Source organism: Mastigoproctus giganteus, chromosome 9 (assembly GCF_048544385.1).
Source record: "Mastigoproctus giganteus isolate SK-2022 chromosome 9, ASM4854438v1, whole genome shotgun sequence".
NCBI lineage: Eukaryota > Metazoa > Arthropoda > Arachnida > Uropygi > Thelyphonidae > Mastigoproctus > Mastigoproctus giganteus.
In genome coordinates this window covers 218,655,383-218,670,012 of record NC_143583.1, presented here as the reverse complement: position 1 = coordinate 218,670,012, position 14,630 = coordinate 218,655,383, and the positions used below count along the sequence as shown (strand labels likewise).

At 38.4% G+C, this 14,630-nt stretch overlaps 1 protein-coding gene across 1 annotated transcript in view; it reads left to right on the top strand.

Annotated features, from left to right (window-relative positions):
* shot (dystonin-like protein short stop) overlaps window positions 1–14,630 on the top strand; it is a 1,739,701-nt gene that overhangs the window by 1,045,825 nt on the left and 679,246 nt on the right. The window contains exon 51 of the mRNA XM_090380932.1: window positions 3,619–3,831. Coding sequence (XP_090237058.1) covers window positions 3,619–3,831 — 213 coding nt within the window. The remainder of the gene's footprint in view (window positions 1–3,618; window positions 3,832–14,630) is intronic.

Below are 14,630 nucleotides of genomic sequence, written 5' to 3'. Positions count from 1 at the left end.
CAGTTCATCTTGTTCATCCAGTTGATGTTCGACTTCTGCATTCAATGCAAATCCCGCTTTCGAAAAACAATTTTGAATAGTGTATTCAGTGACATCGTTTGTCCAAACTTTTGCCAGTTCAGAGATGCAATCTCTAAGGTTAATTGTAACTTCCAAGTTTCTATTTTCTGATAACGCATTGACAATCTTCATTATTATTCTCTTTCGATAATGAAATTTAAAATTTTTAATTATGCCTTGTTCCATTGGCTGGAGTTTTGACGTCACGTTTGGTGGTAAAAACAATAACTTCACACTTTTAAGTTTGGCAGAAATACTGGCAGGATGTGCTGGACAGTTGTCAGTTACCAACACGATTTTCCTTTTTTCTTTTGTTATACGCTTGTCTAGTTTTAACATCCAGTCTTCAAAGATATCACTGGTCATCCATGCTTTTTTATTAAAGGTGTAGTCAACTTCCAAAGATTTTGTGCCTCTAAAACATCTTGGGTTTTTTGATTTTCCGATTACTAAAAGTCTTAATTTTTCACTTCCTGTCATATTTGCTCCAACTAGCACAGTGATTCTTTCTTTGCTTTGTTTTCCGCCAAAACATTTATCATCTTTAAAAGCAAGAGTTCTATTCGGTAAACATTTAAAGAATAAACCCATTTCGTCAGCATTAAAAACATCCTTAGGTTCATATTTTTCCAAAATCTTCTTTAAGGTATTGTTCCTCCAACTGTTGCAATCTTCTTCACTTACATTAACACTTTCTCCACAGATAACCTTTTCCACAATTCTGTGGCGCTTCTTAAATTTATCTAGCCACCCAGTGCTCGCATTAAATTCTGTATGTCCCAGGGACTGTGCAAATTTCAGAGCTTGTTGCTTAATTATTGGACCCGATATTGGTATATTCTTTTCATGTATCATTTGCACCCATTTTAGAACAGCTTTATCAACATCTTCGTATATACACAACTTAATTCGCTTCTTGTCTGCTGCTCCTTCAATTGCATTTAAAATTGATTCTCGATTTTTTAAAATCGTAGATAAGCTGCTTGCAGGTATGCCATATTTCTCCGCAATATCTTTTTTCTTAAAACCCTGGTCAATATCATGAAGAATCTTTACTTTATCATTAATACTTAAACATTTTCTCTTCGACATTTTTTTCCCAAATGTAAAAATCACTGGACTGTAGCTCTTGCCGATACATACACCGCAAACTTCGCTGCGCTGGCCATATAGTAAATTGTTAGTACAGGTACCGCCTACTCAATGACATTTGCTTGCCAATTCAACAGTATCACGTGACTTTTCCTATCAATCACTTTGAAGAAATATACGACTTTCATTCATATATAAAATTTACGGTTAATGTATGCTGTATGTTACTTTTCAAAAAAAAAAAAAAAAAAATACAAGAGCATATAGCCTATGTGATTGATGACAAATTGTTCTAAAAGAACTAAATAAAAAAAAATTTTTTTTCATAAAAACCATCTACTAGGAGTCCAGTTAGATGAGAACGGACATATCACATAATGATTGACAGGAAGGTCACGTGGTACGGTTGAGGTGAGAAGTGAATGTCACTCAGTAGGCGTTCGTTACTAAAAATCGACTATGGCATCATTCTATGTATTGCCGCCGCAGCACGCTAAAGGCTTACCGCAGCGAATTTCGTTTTCCCCTGAGCCAACATCAATTTACAAATCTATCCTATTTATTGTAAAGTTTATGACCACTTTTAAGAAAACCCATTTGGTTTTATAACTGTAACAAAAATGAAACAAAGACCTTCCTACGGGCGTCAATGACCACAAGTATTCACTAAAAGAATGATTAATTCCAGATGCTAATGCGTAATTTCGGAAGGTAGGAGGTCGTATATTTTTAAAAATTCGTTATAGAGAGACTAACACTTCGCTATATGGTGTTAATTTTACATGTAATTTCGTTTCAAGGTGCAATGTTTTGCGAAAAAATTCGTAATATAGAGAAATTCGTTAAATAGAAGTTCGTAATAGAGAAGTTCCACTGTATATATATATATATACAGTAAACCTCTGCTATTCGCGGGGGTTACGTTCCTGAGAAATGTCGCAAATACCGAAAACGCGAATACTGAGTTAGGGCTCCCATAGTAATAAAGGGGTTCCTTTCCAAAGTATGAAATATATAAGAAAAACTAGTCTAAAATTTTGTCTACGTATGTATTATATGTACCTTCATAATAAGACTATTATGAAGTACATAGTGAAATGCAAGCATAAGGTATTGAAATGAAAATAAGAAACAATTTAATATTAAATGTAATATTTATTAGAAATTTCAAACAAATCTTTCAAACCAGCGCCTTTGCTAGCAAAAAAACATATCACGCCATTGCATCACCAGTTTCGCTATAGTGTTGATAAAGGAGTTTTGCCTTTTCACGAATGATGAGTGAACTTAACGGAATTTCATTTTGAGTTCGGTCTTTTATGCACAGATTTAAAGCTTTTTCCATTTTTTTCTAATTTAACATCATGAGTTACAGAGCAAATTTTTGAAGCAATTAGTGCATTTTCATGGACACTACGGCGGATTTTTTCTTCCGATTTTTTGATTGATCGTACCATTGACTCATTGATTTTATAATGTTTTGCCACTGAGGAGACACTTTCACCATTAGAAATTTTGTCTAATAACTCAATTTTATTTGTTAATGTCATCACCTTCTTTGATATTTTCACATTTCCCTTGTTATTCGTAGCCATATTTTTGTACAGGTAAAACAGAACTTGTCCACAATAAAGGCACTTTCTTCCGTTAACACACTCGAAAAAGTCTGTTTTACAGCAAAACGGTATATTTATAAGCATATAAATTAAAAGCAAACGACCAAACCTTCCATGACAAGCGTATAACACATACTGAACAAGGATTAGAGAGAAACATCCACGCTCGCGTTTTTGTCACCCCTCTCCCCCCACTCACTGAACGCTGTTTTGACCGGGAAAGATAATTTTAGTCACGCCCATGTTTTTTTATGGCGGAAAATATTCACAGCGCTTTAAAATTCACATTTTTTAAAGTTTCATTTTATATTAAATCACCGATCGTGAATACGCGAAACCGCGAATACAGATACCACAAATAGTGGGGGTTTACTGTATATATATATAGTAATCTGTATATAAATATGTATGAATAGATGTATTAGAAGTATGCATAGATGGAGGTGAAAATTACACAAAGTGCCAGTGACTAGAAGGGTAAGGATAGTAGAAAAAGAAGTATAGTAGATATATAAAAGGTGAAAGAATGTTAATATCCTAAAAGTTATGATGAATTAAGAAAATTAAAGCTGAATTACAAAGCCAATAGGACGTGAGTGAACTGTAAAGTAAAATATAAATGAAATAAAAAGTGGTATAGCTATCAATTAAATATTCTGAATGCTATAGAATTATTTGCCAGTCTTTAATTTTAAAATAATGGCAATTATGTTCAATTTATGAAAAAAAAAAATTATTTGCCATTTTTCCTTCAAAGAGTCTAGGAATACTTAATATATATTTTTACATTTTATATATATATATATATATATTTTATTTTATTTTTATTATTATTTTTTTTTTTTTGCAGTTGGATAATCTTCATCGTCAATTAATTCGACTAGAAGAGAGGGCTAAAAATAGAGACTGCAAGTTAGAAAATATGTTACTACGCATTGAACATTTTTATGAAGATTATAGTTCTACTGCCAGAGATTTAAATGATGCTGTTAATGAAGAACATTTTTTTAAAATTGTTGCTGGAGAAGCAGAAAGTATTCGTTCCCAGCAGGCAGAATTTAAGGTTTCGTTTATTTTTCTCATATTAAAATGCCTTTCATATTATTTTATATATTAAACATAGCCTACTTATTTTGTTTTCTCTATTATAATGGCTCATGTTTAATGCTAAACTATTTTTTTCTATATAATTTCATTGATTAACTGGACAAGGACATTGCATTGAGGTAGTACTAAGTGAGAAAGTTTGATAAAAGACACTTGAACCATATGAAATATTAATTTATTTGAATGAAATAGATAACTTTGACCAAGACACTCTTCTTTAGTAACTAAATTAAATTGGCTTTGTTTCAGATTTCTATTTTGAAATCTATGTTTGGAACTGGGTTTTGGGTTGCAAGCTTATATAGCATCAGCCAAAAAAAAAAAAAAAAAACCACTCTTCTCATTTCAGCCACCTACTCCTTCCAAATGTCTGTCTAGCTCTGCCTTGAATCTGTTTAGGCTATCAACTTCTACCATGACAGACGGAAGTTTGTACCAGCAATGTACCAAATGCTGACTAAAGGTAAATTTGACAAGACACCATGAGCTACTTTTGCAGACTGTCTGCACTGCTCAGAAAACTTCATATCTGCCTCCACAATTACCCCCAGCTCCTTTTCATTCTCTACCACTATCATTGTAGTACCACACAGTTGACATTACTCTGGGGTTACTGCCTCCCATATGCAGTACTTTATATTTGTCAATGTTAAACTTCATTTGCCACCTCTCAGCCCACCTGCTCAACTTTTCTCGATCCTGTTGCAGCTGCGTACTTTCATTAGTGTCATTGACAACCCTGCCGACCTTTGTATCATCGGCAAACTTGGATATTAAGCTTGCTATACCATCATCAACCCTGAGGGACTCCACTAATGACATTAGTCCACGATGAGCAGTGTCCATTGATTACCACTCTCTGTCTTCTCCCACTCAACCATCCCTTTATCCATAGCAGCAATTTTCCTCTAATGTCACACAGCTCCAATTTGTGCAGCAGTCTTCCATGTCCAACAGTATCAAAAGTCTTTCTAAGATCCAAATATATCATATCAAAATTATTCTTTGCATTCAGTTCCTTTGTGACCACATCATAGTATCTAATCAAATTGGTCAGAGAAGACTTCCCCCTTAACAAACCCATGTTGTGTTCGAGCTAAAACTGAAGTCTTGTATAGATAATCCTACAATGCTTCATTAACCAGTGCCTCCATTAATTTCCCTGGAACAGAAGTTAAACTAACAGATCTGTAATTACCTGTGTCTCCCTTTGATCCTCCTTTGTGGATTGGGGTAACATTTGCACATCTCTCTATATAGGAATTTTTCTAGCAGGGATAAGGAGGTGATTATTCCCTTGTATAAGGCAATGGTCAGGCCACACCTAGAGTACTGTATACAGGCCTGGAGGCCTCATTTCAGGAAGGATGTAGAGCTGCTGGAACGAGTACAGAGAAGGGCAACTAGATTGGTGAATGGGACAAAGGGGTTCTCTTACGAAGAAAGGCTTAAGTTTTGCAAATTACAGTGTCTGGAAACTAGGCACCAGCGGGGTGATCTGATAGAGGTGTACAAAGCCTTGAATGGTTTGAGCATGCTCAATGCTGATGGGATTCTTCCTCTAGCTCAGAAAAATCACCTGAGAGGGCATAAATTCAAATTGAGGAAAGACAGATGTAGGATAGATGTGCGGAAATTTGCCTTTAGCCAGCGGGTGGTTGGTGGGTGGAACAGACTTCCATCCCTTGTCGTGGAAGTCGATAGCCTAAATAAGTTTAAGGCTCAGCTGGACAGGTATTTCAAACGAACAGAGGGGTGAAGTGGAAGTGGTTATTTTTATTTATTTATGTTACTTTTTTTTTTTTTTTTTTTTTTGGCTGATGCTGCATAAGCTTGCTTTCTTGCATCAAATGCCTCTACTAATGCTAATGCTAATGCTAATCTCCAGTCCATGAGTACCTCTCCCAGAGTCCAGGGAAGCTCTCATAATTATGGCTAAGGGTTCGCTTACTTCTTTTGCCTCCTACTTTAATATAACTGGATAGATTCCATCCATCCCAAGTGCCTTTCTTGCGTTTATCTTCAATAATTTCTCCTCCACTTTACTCTCAGTTATTACAAGATTATCTAGCTCACTGCCAGAGTTTAATTCACCTCCATGAAGGTGCCTCCGTTGCCAGGTGGGAAGGAGCAGCAGTGCGTAGCACACACTTCCTGATTAGACCGGGGTTCGAGCCCACCACCACCGAATACGGAGGATGCGGAAAAGTCAGGGAACGACCACCGCATATCCCAGAGCAATATAGCCTTAGTTGCTAATGCTCCTAAAAAAAAAAAAAAAAAAAACAAAATCAAAACCTCCGTGAATAACTCCTCATGTGTGAATGTAGATCAAAAATACTCATTCAACTTGTTAGCTACCTGAGCAGGATCATCAACAGCTGAACCATCGATATCAAGTGGACCAATCTGATTCATCCCTTCCTTCTAGAATTTACATACATAAAGAACTCCTTGCTGTTTTTCTTTGCATCCTTTGCCAAAGATTTCTCGTAATCGACCTTTGCCTGCCTAACCTTCTTTGTGACTTGGTCACAGACCAGCAGGCGACTCCGTAGCCAGGTGGGAAGGAGCAGCAGTGCATAGCACATGCTTCTTGATTAGACCGGGGTTCGAGCAAGTCACCACCAAATACGGAGGATGCGGAAAGGTTAGGGAATGACCACAGCATATCCCAGAGTAATATGTCCTTAGTTGCTAATGCTCCTAAAAACCAAATAACAAACAAACAAATACAGACCAGCTTATATCTATCATAGGCTTCCGAGTCACCTGTTGATTTATATATATCGCATGCATTTTTCTTCTCTGCCACATGTCAATTAGTTCATCTGACATCCATTTAGGCCTAAACCTCGAACAATATTTCTTGTTTGATATGAAAAGCTTAGTAACTTGCAAGATTAATTCTTTGAATGTTTCCCATTTTGACTTTGCTTTTGGTAGCATCATCAGTTGGTCCCACCGTATAGAATTTAAATACTGTCTCAGACCACTGTAGTCACCTTTACGAAAGGAAAAACCCTTCCACCTAACCTGACACTGACAGTGGTAGAGAATGAAAAGGACCTAGGGGTAATTGTGCAGGCAGATATCAAATTCTCTGAGCAGTGCAGATGGGCTGCAAGAGTAGCTCATGGTGTCTTGTCAATTATATACAGGAATTTTTCTAGCAGGGATAAGGAGGTGATTATTCCCTTGTATAAGCCAATGATCAGGCCACACCTTGAGTACTGTATACAGGTCTGGAGGCCTCATTTCAAGAAGGATGTAGAGCTGCTGGAACGAATACAGAGAAGGACAACATGGTTAGTGAACGGAACGAAGGGTTGCTCTTAAGAAGAAAGGCTTTAGTTTTGCAAATTACAGTGTCTGGAGACTAGGCACCGGCAAGGTGATCTGGTAGAGGTGTACAAAGCCTTGAGTGGTTTGAGCATGCTCAATGCTGATGGGATACTGCCTCTTGCTTAGAATAATCACCTGAGAGGGCATAAATTCAAATTGAGGAAAGACAGATGTAGGATAGATGTGCGGGAATATGCCTTTAGCCAGCGGGTAGTTGGTTGGTGGAACAGACTTCCATTCCTTGTTGTGGAAGTTGATAGCCTAAATAAATTTAAGGCTCAGCTGGACTGGTATTTCAAATGAACAGAGGGGTGAAGTTGAAGGGTTTTTTTTTGGCTGATGCTGCATAAGCTTGCTTTCTTGCATCACATATACCTCTACTAATGCTAATCACTTTCACCTCTGCCAGTGGCTGCTGTTAATCTGTTAGTCCATGTAATCCCCTAAGCTAGCAGATTTCCACTCCCCTTAACACTGCTTCGATACCATCAGCTAATGTTCTTGCATCCTTTCTATTTAATTTTATCACGTCCCTGTAGAAGCAGTCTCTCCTGTTAACAAGCACAGACCAGGCTGAGAAAAATTCTATCCCTTGAGCCTTGCACAATCTCTCCAGGGTTGAATTGATTTATAAGGCTCTCACCATATACTCCCTCCTATCGTGTCTGGGCAGAATTGCAGACACTTTTAAATTCAATCCTAACTCATAGCTTTTTTTCAACATTGACCTGTACTTGTCAAGTAATTCCGCCAGTCTCCTCCTCTTAATATCATTAATGCCAACATATGCAATGATATCACCTTTGTGCTCTTAAAAGATGATATCTGCTCCGCAGTGTTATCACCCTTTGCCCCTGGCATATCCTGTCCTGTTCCACCCTCCTGTTTGCACAATATGTTCCCCATTTCCCTGACAATAGAGTCACTGACAACAACTAGTTCCTTTTGGACCCGCGCATTCTGCTTTACAGGATGCTGCTGTGTTGTGTGAAGTTCAAGTGCATTGATGTGCCCTTCAATTTAAAACCTTCAAGAGCATCCACCCTGTTCCTCAAGTTTTCATATAGGCCAATTACAACACTGAGTTAGCACCTAATTTTCTCACCCTCCTTACATCGCACACACACACACAAAGACATTCCACTTGGCAATACCATGTTCCATTCCTGATTGCTCCACAAACATCAAACAATCAGTGCATTTCAAAAGGCTGTGATTCAGAGGATAACCACCCCCTCAGTTCTCCCCTGAGCCACAGCACTCCCAATAGTTTGAGCCTTTTGTTTGCTCTTCTGGTCTGAGCCATGATTTTGATTCAATTCATTAGGATATAGCTGCAACATTGAGAGCGGGTGGCCGTTCCTATTCCATGGTTACGATGTGAGTAGCAGAATGTAAGGCTCCGATTGATCAAAGTGATTTAGAAAGCGTTGTCTCTAGAATCAGCAGATTACTAAGAATCTTCAAGTCTTTATTTTCAAATATTATTTCTTTTCTGCTCTTCTAAATAAAGAAGCTAGCTCTCCAAAAAAAAGGAAAGGTACCTTTCTTCTTTTTGTATATAGAACTAATCTACATAACACACTAACCACTAACTTTTATCACTTGGTCACTGATGGCACCGCTCCCGCCTCCACGTGGCGGGGCCGGTAACCTGGGGGAAAAACTCTGGGACTAAAAGGCGCAATTGTGGATACTGACAATTACCCAGCTCTTGAGCCTAGACGCTCATCTCATGACTTGAATGAATCCGATCGTGATGTATCCCAATCAAAGAGACTACGTAAGAATGAGAATCTGGAGGAACTTCAACATTCCTTGTACTTCATTCTCTTATAACCAAACCTATGAGTGCACTTTCCCCATTTCTAATTCAGAAATGTTTAAAAAGTGTGGCTGGTTCACCGAAAATGGTGAAAAGATTCCAATCTGGAGATCTGCTAGTTGAAACAGCTAAGCACCAGCATTCTCAGGCCCTATTGAAAATATCAACTTTTGGCGGAATACCTATACAGGTCACTCCTCATGCTACTTTAAATAGTTCGAAAGGAGTAATCTCCGAATGGGACCTAATGAATATCACTGAAGATGAGCTTGTTGAAGAACTAAAAGAGCAAAAAGTCGTCCAGGCAAAACGAATAATGATTAAAAAAGATGGTGAACTTGTTCCCACTAGAAGCATTATTCTGACATTTAGCACACCAACCTTACCATCATGTGTCAAAGCCGGATACCTGAATTGCCGTCTGCGACCTTACATTCCCAACCCAATCAGATGCTTCAAATGCCAAAAATTTGGACATTCGTAAACGGTATGTCGAGGAGACACTGTCTGCCCGAATTGCGGATCAAAAACCTACACGCAAACAGATTGCACCGCAGAAATGCCACAATGCCCAAACTGTAAAGGCCAACATCCAACATATTCAAAAGCATGCGAACACTGGAGGGTGGGAAAAAAGATTCAAAAATACAAAGTTAAGCATAAGTTTACTTACCAGGAAGCTAGGAAGCAAGTTGTGCTCACCATGCCAAAAGTTACTTATGCTGCGGCAACCCAGAATTACCAATCAGTAGGAACACAAATGGCAATCACAATGCCCTCATCCATTTCAATAGCCGACTGGTCTCGATTGGTGTTATCATCCCCACAGAAATCACCTACAGAACAACGCAAAGTAACTTGCGCTAGCAGTACTCCTCTAACAGTCCCACCAACTGCTCCTGATACTCAGCGAGAAACTGTAAAACTAAAAGCATCAGCTGCAAACATTGAAGAGAGAAACCATGCCCAACAAATATGGATACCGATGCTGATATCCCACAGGATGAGCCTATCTTAAATTTACATGCAGAAGATGACATGAACATTGGACACCCTACCTTTTCAAAAAAAGAGAGGTTGAAAATAAATCGATCCAAACAGGCTGGATACAAAAAACAGACAGAACCATACTAAACTGCTAAATCTAAATAATGCAAAACATTTTGCAATGGAACTGTAGAGGTGTCTACGAAGCAACATTTTCGATGTCTATGATCTAATCAAACAGTACAGTCCAATAAGTTTCTGCCTGCAGGAAACCAATCTTACCCCACAGGTTACACCAACGATTAAAAACTATAATGTCTATCAGCAATATAGAAAAAATATCAACTCAACACGAGGAGGCGTAGCCATACTTATCAACAACAAAGTTCCTACAAAACAGATCCATCTGCAGATCACATTAGAGGCTGTAGCAGTATGTATTGTTTTGATTTTTATGCTAACCATAGTTTCAGTGTACCTTTCCCCAAACAAAGATTTCACAGTAAAAGAACTGGAGGATCTCATAAAACAGCTTCCATCTCCTTTCATTCTGCTTGAAGATTTCAATGCGCATCATTCTATGTGGGGTTCTCCCTAGGCTGATAAACGAGGAAAAATCATTGAAACAGTTCTTGACAACCAGAATCTCACCTTGTTAAACACTGGTGCTGACTCTCATATCCACTTTCCCACTGGAACATCAACTGCTATAGATCTATCAATATGCTCCCCAAAACTGTTCCCAGTCATTCAGTGGTTAGTTACAAATAACCCACTGAACAGTGACCATTATCCGATTATTTGCAGACTGCAAACACACGCAACCTCACATATAGCCAGTCACATAAAATGGAAATTTAACAAAGCAGATTGGAACAAGTTCACCGATGCAGCTTCCTTTGATGACCAAATCATTAAAAGCCAGCCTATAGATGATGTTACTGACCACATTACTACACAGATAATAACAGCTGCAACCTGTGCTATACCCAAAACCAGAGGTGGTACTCACAGACATGTCAATATCTGGTGGAATGATGCATGCCGTGTGCCAAAAAAGAACAGAATAAAGCTTGGAATCTGTTTCATAAGTACCCAATAACTAAAAATCTGATTAACTTCAAGAAACTTTAAAGCTAAGGCCTGTTACGTGCAGAAAAAAGGCGAAAAAAAGATTCCTGGATCCGATTTGCTTCCACCATCACTAAAAATACAGACAGTAAGAAAATTTGGGACAAAATCAAAAAACTAAATGGTAAATCCCTCCCGAAATCAACACCCATCATAAGTTGGAAAAGTAAGGACTTCTCCTCCCCAGTGGAAGTCGCAAATGCCCTATCAGAATGCTTCTCTGAAACCTCTGCCGCATCTGCATATGAACCAACCTTTAAACAAATAAAAGCCAATGCAGAAAAATATAAATTGAAGTTTAATACAAGAGCATCTCTTCCATATAATGAACCGTTTACTCTTTTTGAACTAGAGAGCTCCTTAAATAGATCAACTAATAGTCCACCAGGGCCTGATGGGATAAACTATTTGATGCTGAAACATCTAAATAAAAGAACCCTTTTTAACCGAATTTTCTCAGAAGGCTACTATCCTCTTTCTTGGTGGCACTCAATAGTCCTTGCCTTTCCTAAACCTGGAAAGGATCAATCAGATCCACGAAACTATCGGCCAATATCTCTTAGCAGTTGCCTTGGTAAGACATTTAAAAAATTATTCATGCTCGATTAGTGTGGTACCTAGAATCTCATTCGATAATGAACAAGAACCAGTACGGCTTTAGGAAAAATCGATCATGTCTAGACCTTATGATCAAGGCAGAATCCAACATATGGAATGCTTTTATCCGTAAAGAACATCTTGTCATGATCTGCCTGGATATCGAAAAAGCCTTCGATACCACCTGGCGCTACGGCATACTTCAAAATCTGTATACCACAGGACTTCAAGGTCAGCTACCACTAATCATTCAGAGCTTTCTCCAAAACAGAACCTTTCAGGTGCGTTACTGTAATTCCCTATCTCGAACATTCGTTCAAGAAGGGGTCCCACAAGGATCAATTCTTAATGCAAAACTCTTTGCGGTAAGGCTAAACAACGTTACAGACAATATTCCAGCTAATGTCGATACCTATCTATATGCAGATGACCTTACAATATCCTGCCACTCACAAAATATGTGCTCCATCGAGCGTCAATTGCAGCTCTCAGTAAATAAAATAGAATCATGGGCATCCCACAATGGCTATCGCCTCTCTGCAACAAAAACAACTGCTATTCACTTTTGTAAAAAACGTCAGCTCATCAGGATCATCCAGATCCTGAGCTGAGGTTAGGACTCAACCAATAACTGTTAGCAAAAATATCTGGTTCTTGGGCCTAGTACTTGACACTAAACTTAACTTTCAGGCTCATATAATGCAAGTGCGAGCTCAATGCATGAAAAAAATGAATATCCTCAAAGTTATCTCTTCTATGGCATGGGGAGCTGATCGCTTCACACTTTTACACCTGTATCAAACATTGATAAGATCTTGTCTAGACTATGGAGCCCCAGTTTATGATTCTGCACAGAAGACCGCATTGGCCTGGCTCAATTCAGCGCAACATAGTGCTCTCAGGATTGCTTTAAGAGTCTTTAAGACATTCCCAGTGCAAAGTCTGTATATAGATGCCAATGAACCTCCACTACATCTTAGGAGGAAAGTATTGCTTCTCAGCTATACAGCCAAATTACGTAGCATCCGTTATCACCCCATCTGGACATATCTCTTTGAACCTCAATGGGCAAACCTCTATAAAAATAAACCCAATGAAAACAAACCTGCTGGCATTCGGCTACAGGAGCTAATGCAATGCTGGAACATCTATTTTGGAAATATATCTCATGCCTCAGATGCAGCACAAGCACCATGGGCAATATATATATACCTCTATGTGATAACTCCTTTCTTCAGTGGAAAAAATACTCCCTCTCAAATCAAAATCTTAGACAGTTACATGATGCTCATGCATTGGCCAATGCTCACAGCCTTCATGTATATACAGATGGCTCAAAAACTGAAATGTCCGTAGGAGCTGCAGTGGTCCTTCCTATATCCACTATCTCTGTCCAGTTACCAATTGAATGTAGTGTTTTTACAGCTGAACTGTACGCAATAAAAATGGCTTTGAATCTCCTTAACAACCTATTAAATACCCAGGTCATAATATATACAGACTCTTTAAGTGCAGTGAGTGCCTTACAAAATAAACTACTACATTCCCATCCACTTCTCACACAAATCAGATCACTGTTATGTAACCTTGACGAAAAGAAGCTGACTATAAAATTCTGCTGGATACCCAGCCACGTAGGAATTCCAGGAAATGAGCATGCAGATGAAGCTGCAAAGCACCCTGCTTGTTTTGACTCCATCTCAGTTCCTCACTCTGATTTCAAGCAAATCATACAACGGATATGTACTGAGATGTGGACTGAAATGTGGCATACCCAGACTGGAAACAAACTTCTTGAGATAAAACAGAATCCACAGTTGTGGAGATTCAGTTTCAGACTAAACAGGCATGAAGAGGTCGTGCTTGCAAGAGCACGAATTGGCCATATACATCTAATGCACCTGTTTTTACTGCTAGCAAAAGATCCTCCACTTTGCTTACACTGTAACTGCCTACTTACCGTTAAGCACATCCTAATTGAGTGTGCACATTATCATTCAGTTAGAATTGCATGTTTCAAATCACAGCTAAATTTACAAAAACCTCTACAACTGTCCCAAATACTTGGGGATGATAGCAATTTCTCAGAACTTTTTACGTACCTGAAAACGATTAATGTCTACAGTCACTTTTAGACCTATTTCCTATAACGTATACAGTCACTTCTAGACCAAAGTAACAGGCGCAATTTGGCCATAGTAGCCCTTGCACCATTAAACCCTACTCCAACAACAACAGCAGAATTTAAACTAGGGAGCTTGCATCTGGAAGATGACCCATTCTACAATGTCCATCATGCAGAAGTTGTCGACAGTTTGCATGATCTGTTCATGCGTGTGTTCGACTATTTACAGTTCAGTCATTTCCAGCGCTTTGGGCATCTTGTTTGATCATGTGTACCACATAATAACAGAGGTTCTCGTGGAAAAGGTTCAGTATGATGAGTCCCAAAATTGTTGACAGCAGATCGAAAACTTTCATCTTTTCAACTTCCAACCAAGTACTATAAGTTCGAATACCTCTTCTGTTTGGGGTTTTCTTTTAAAAAAAAAAAACAAGATTTGTCAAGTCAAGTGAACATTTTTAATTTTTTTTTTTTTTTTCAAGCAGATCCAACAAATTTTCATGCAAGGTTTGTAGATGCTGTAGTCTCCAGAAGTTGCAAATTGCAGCAACTGGAGACTACACATCTGCAAAGTGATCTGATTGGGGTTTTTAAGGCTTTGAATGGATTGGACAAGCTCAGTGCTGACAGGATTCTGCCCCTTGCTCAGACTACACAAAAGGGGACACAAATTCAAATCAAGGAAGGATCGTTGCAGAATAGTTTTGTTGAAGTTAGCCAGGGTGGTGAGTAATTACTGGAACAG